Source organism: Salvelinus sp. IW2-2015, unplaced genomic scaffold, assembly GCF_002910315.2.
Source record: "Salvelinus sp. IW2-2015 unplaced genomic scaffold, ASM291031v2 Un_scaffold1653, whole genome shotgun sequence".
NCBI classification, from domain to species: Eukaryota; Metazoa; Chordata; class Actinopteri; order Salmoniformes; family Salmonidae; genus Salvelinus; species Salvelinus sp. IW2-2015.
The window spans coordinates 108,869-113,855 of NW_019943064.1; the positions used below are offsets into that span (position 1 = coordinate 108,869).

A 4,987-nucleotide genomic window follows, 5' to 3' on the forward strand; every position below is an offset into this window, starting at 1 on the left:
ATGCATGAGTATTTTCCATCACTGGTCTCTGCCTCTCTTGTCAATATGGACATGCATCACCCTCTACTGGGCAGAGAGTGTAACAAGCACTTCGGGACGTCTTTTCGGGAGGAAAATGTGCAGCACCGCGATATTTCATTTTGTCGAATCAAAGGTGACTTTGTAGCGGAGCAATGATGTAGCATCCAATGAGGATCAACGAAACAGGCGCGGACTAACGGATTTGCTACAAGGTGGTTTGTTGTGATTTTGCAAACTATCTTGTGCCTGTTACCGGTTCACGTTTTGGTCGGATTCTCTTGACATTTTAGGTCTACATAGCACAACTTGAATGATGAGTCTGTCTTTAAGGTATTTTGTTTATTATTCGAGCACAGTATTTAAACGATTGGATTACTACCTAGCAAGAACTGTGAAACAAACTAGCACAAACCAGCGAGATTCCTTGTTGCCAATGGTTGCGAGTTAGCGATTATATCTAGCTAGCGTTATATATTTTTGATAGTTAGCTAGCTATTGTTAGCTAGTAACCAACTGTGTTGGTCAACCTTAGCACCTGACAGTGTAAGATGTGTCTGTATTCGCAATGAAGTATTTCCAAATCAAATCACATTTTATTTGTCACATGCGCCGAATACAACAGTTGTACACCTACAGTGAAATGCATACTTACAAACCCTTAACCAACACTGCTTTAAGAAGTTGTATAGTTTTAAGTCATTAAAAAAATATATAAGTAACAAATAATTAAACAGCAGCAGTAAAATAACAATAGCGAGGCTATATACTGTACAGAGGGTACCGATACAGAGTCAATGTGCGGGGGCACCGGTTAGTCGAGATAATTGAGGTAATATGTACATGTGACTAAGTGATTCATCGACTAACTCATCGTGTCTATAGTCAATCTATGCTATTTCTTTGTTTTGACACAACACCTGACACTGATGTTCAGGACTGAGCTGGCAGTGGATAAAACCAAGCGGAAGAAGAGGAGAGAGCTGACTGAGGAGCAAAAGCTTGAAATCAAAGAGGCGTTTGAGCTGTTTGACACAGACAAAGACAAAGAGATAGACTACCATGAACTCAAGGTAAACGTCTACCTACAAGTTACCTTATAAAATTACTAGTATTCTGGTGTCCCTTTGCTGTCTAATATGACAGTAAAAGTATCATACTTAACTCTCTTCCTCTCTCTCACCCAAAGGTGGCAATGAGAGCTCTGGGTTTTGAGGTGAAGAAAGTGGATGTGCTGAAGATATTAAAAGATTACAACAGAGAAGGCAATGGCAAAATAACTTTTGATGACTTTAATGAAGTCGGTAAGTTCCTGCTGTGTTTAATTTCATGTTGTATAATTACACACAATTGGAATAGTTCCATGCCTAATATTAGTGTACTTTCCTTTTGTTGGTGTGTGCCTTTATTAATGCTACACACTTTCTACTCATCCTGTATTCCCCCTCATAACCCCCCCCCCCCCCCCCCCTACCTCTTCCCTGTCTATTGTACCCACGTGGAAGAGGTAGGGACCCTGAATGATCTCTGATTGGACAAAATATGATATGTAGAGCAGACATGCTTCTCTGTACTGTAAGGGATCATGTCAACTCGATTCACTGAATTTAACCCTGTGTGTTTATCCATGTTATTTGTCTCAGTGACAGACCGTATGCTACAGCGGGACCCGAAGGAGGAGATCCTGAAGGCCTTTAAGCTGTTTGATGATGACGACTCAGGGAGGATCAGCATGAGGAACCTGAGACGTGTGGCCAGAGAGCTTGGAGAGAGCATCACAGATGAGGAGCTGCGCAGCATGATCGATGAGTTCGATACAGATGGAGACGGAGAGAGTGAGTACACACAGGGAGAGTGAGTACACACAGGGAGAGTGAGTACACACAGGGAGAGTGAGTACACACAGGGAGAGTGAGTACACACAGGGAGAGTGAGTACACACAGGGAGAGTGAGTACACACAGGGAGAGTGAGTACACACAGGGAGAGTGAGTACACACAGGGAGAGTGAGTACACACAGGGAGAGTGAGTACACACAGGGAGAGTGAGTACACACAGGGAGAGTGAGTACACACAGGGAGAAGACACGGCATACATGCGCGCACACACTTACTCGTTAACACACACTCGCACACATTCAGCTGAATAACCATCAATTTAAAATGTAAAAGTGACGTTCAGCGTTCAAAACAAAGTTTTCTCTCTCTTTCTCCCAGTCAACCAGGAGGAGTTTGTTTCCATAATGACGGGAGACTCCTGATTAGTGAGCAGCTGCTTTGGGAGCTTGGCTAGGAGGCTGAGGCTGTAGATTCACTGTGGGATGGATGGGTCCCCCAGGTCACTGAGGAACTGCTGGAGAGGTTACCTTGCCTCCTTTCCTTCATCTAAACTGACTTAAAAGATCTGGCCAGGTGAAGGAGAGGAGGTAAGGAAGCCACTGTAGACTATTTGGACTCATCGTCTGGCCCAGTAGCACTGCTTTGGTTCTTGTCTTTGTTGAAACGTGTTTTTTTTAAGTCTGATCCAACTACAACCATAGATAGTGTATGTTCTTTTATTTTTAGTACCTTTCTTTCAAATGCAAATGGTATTCCCCAAAAAATAATATTTGCTTGCTGTGATTTATGTTTGTTCCCTATAGAAAACTGTAGAGGTTATATTACAGGTCATCTCTCTGAAACATTCCAGGTAAACTTCAGTTTTCAATAGTATTTCTGGATGGTGGTTTAAACAGCAAATACAAACAGGTTATACACTCCCACATTTTGTAGTTTAATAGACCATTTTATTTGATTATTACCTTGTTTGTTTGTGTTATTTATTTTACATAATAAACCAAATTGACTGATGTCTGCTCTTAACCTCTGTTATGGTCTGTAACCTCTTGACAAAATGGGTGCAGAGTGCAGACTTCATACTGATGCAACATGTTGGTCTATCTGGCAGTATGTGACTGTCTGCTGTTGTGACTTTTAATCACTAGAGAGAGGTGTTGTATATCTCAAACACTGCATTGGACAAGAGAATGAATTTACTTACCATACACCCACTGCTGTTGAGTGAGGCAAGAACCCCTGTAACATCATCTATCATAGCTGTTAAGGAAAGATGAGTTACAATAAACCTGAAATTGAAAGGAAGTCTTGTTGGAGAGCTTATACAGTGAAAGACATGATACTGAGAGATCAACTGTCTCACAGCAGAATGCTCCCTCTCATTTTGGTTTCATCCAAAACCCCAGACAGGCTGGTTTTAGATGAAGAGTTTCAGTTCCATAGTTGGTCTCGTGTTTTAGGAGGGTTTGGATATTTTCTCTGGTTTGTGTTTGATTACCCAGTTTGCTTAGGTAATGACCCCAGCCAATCAGATGATGACAGGGTGGAGGATTCTTGGAGTTTCCTCCCTGTAATTGGAGGGTTTGAGGTTTCTGAGGACAGATGTGTGTGTAGCCCACAGGAGGGAGATGGAGTTTCTGGGGCGGTTTCTTTCTGGACTTTTTGTGTGTGTGTGCGAGTGTCTTCGTGTGTGTCTTTGCTGCTGAGTGACTCTCTGGCTGGACAGTTTGCCCTTACCGAACAGCTGAGCATGTGTCAATGCAAGGGGGGACATTTAACACCCATCCATAGAGATAGATAGAGGACTCATCTTTGTATCTGTGCCATTATAGCGCCTGTGACGGCATGGCAGCGCCATTGAGGCAATCTCCATTTTGAAGTAGTACATTTTCTTCCCGATTGACTGATCCCTCCTGATGACCCGGTTGGACATGACTCCAACAGGGTCACCATGAGGGATCAGCCAATGAAGTTTAAATGGTAGAAGCCCTCAATGGCGCTATCGATGCTAGCACAGCCTTTTGGCCACTAGAGACTTCTGTCATTCTCTAGGCACCAATCCTACTTTTTATTTTACTAAGCAAGTCAGTTAAGAACAAATTCTTATTTACAATGAATGCCTACCCCGGCCAAACCCCAACCGGACGACGCTAGGCCAATTGTGCGCCATGCTATGGGACTCCAATCACGGACGGTTGTGATACAGCCTGTAATCGTACCAGGGTCTGTAGTGACACCTTTAGCACTGAGATGCAGTGCCTTAGACCGTTGTGCCACTCGGGAGCCCTACCCTCAAATAAAATCGAACTTTATTTGTGACATGTGCCGAATACAACAACTGTAGACCTTGGCGTGAAATGCTTACTTACAAGCCCTTAACCAACAGTGCAGTTCAAGAAGAGTTAAGAAAATATTTTCCAAATAAACTAACGTAAAAAAAATAATAGAAAGTAACACAAAATAACAATAACGAGGCTATATACAGCCTGTATATAGGACAGGTTAGTTGAGGTAATTTGTACATGTAGGTAGGGGTGAAGTGACTATGCATAGATAATAAACAGCCAGTAGCAGCAGTGTACAAAACATTATTATTATATCTTTACATTTATTTACCTTTTATTTAACCAGGTAAGCTAGTTGAGAACAAGTTCTCATTTACAACTGCGACCTGGCCAAGATAAAGCAAAGCAGTGCGACACAAACAACAACACAGAGTTACACATGGAATAAACAAGCGTACAGTCAATAACATAATAGAAAAAAAGAAAGTTTATATACAGTGTGTGCAAATGGCGTGAGGAGGTAGGCAATAAATAGGCTATAGTAGCGAAATAATTACAATTTAGCAGATTAACACTGGAGTGATAAATGAGCAGATGATGATGTGCAAGTAGAGATACTGGTGTGCAAAAGAGCAGAAAATTAAATAGAAACAATATGGGGATGAGGTAAGTTGCGTGGGCTATTTACAGATGGACTATGTACAGCTGCAGCGATCGGTGAGCTGCTCAGATAGCTGATGTTTAAAGTTAGTGAGAGAAATATAAGTCTCCAGCTTCAGTGATTTTTGCAATTCTTTCCAGTCGCTGGCAGCAGAGAACTGGAAGGAAAGATGGCAAAAGCAGGTGTTG

General features: G+C 42.1%; 1 protein-coding gene across 2 annotated transcripts; it reads left to right on the forward strand.

Moving 5' to 3' along the window:
* The first annotated feature begins 217 nt into the window (after positions 1-217).
* On the forward strand, positions 218-2,867 carry LOC112071591 (centrin-3-like). 2 transcript variants are annotated; one of them, XM_024139029.2, is made up of 5 exons: positions 218-351; positions 956-1,091; positions 1,208-1,322; positions 1,662-1,872; positions 2,235-2,867. In XM_024139029.2, the coding sequence occupies exons 1-5, from the start codon at positions 332-334 to the stop codon at positions 2,308-2,310; spliced, it is 558 nt and encodes a 185-aa protein (XP_023994797.1). In that variant the 5' UTR covers positions 218-331; the 3' UTR covers positions 2,311-2,867. The 2 variants fall into 2 exon arrangements, with proteins under 2 accessions (XP_023994797.1, XP_023994798.1); XM_024139030.2 differs by having other exon boundaries at positions 1,662-1,853.
* Positions 2,868-4,987: the final 2,120 nt, after the last annotated feature.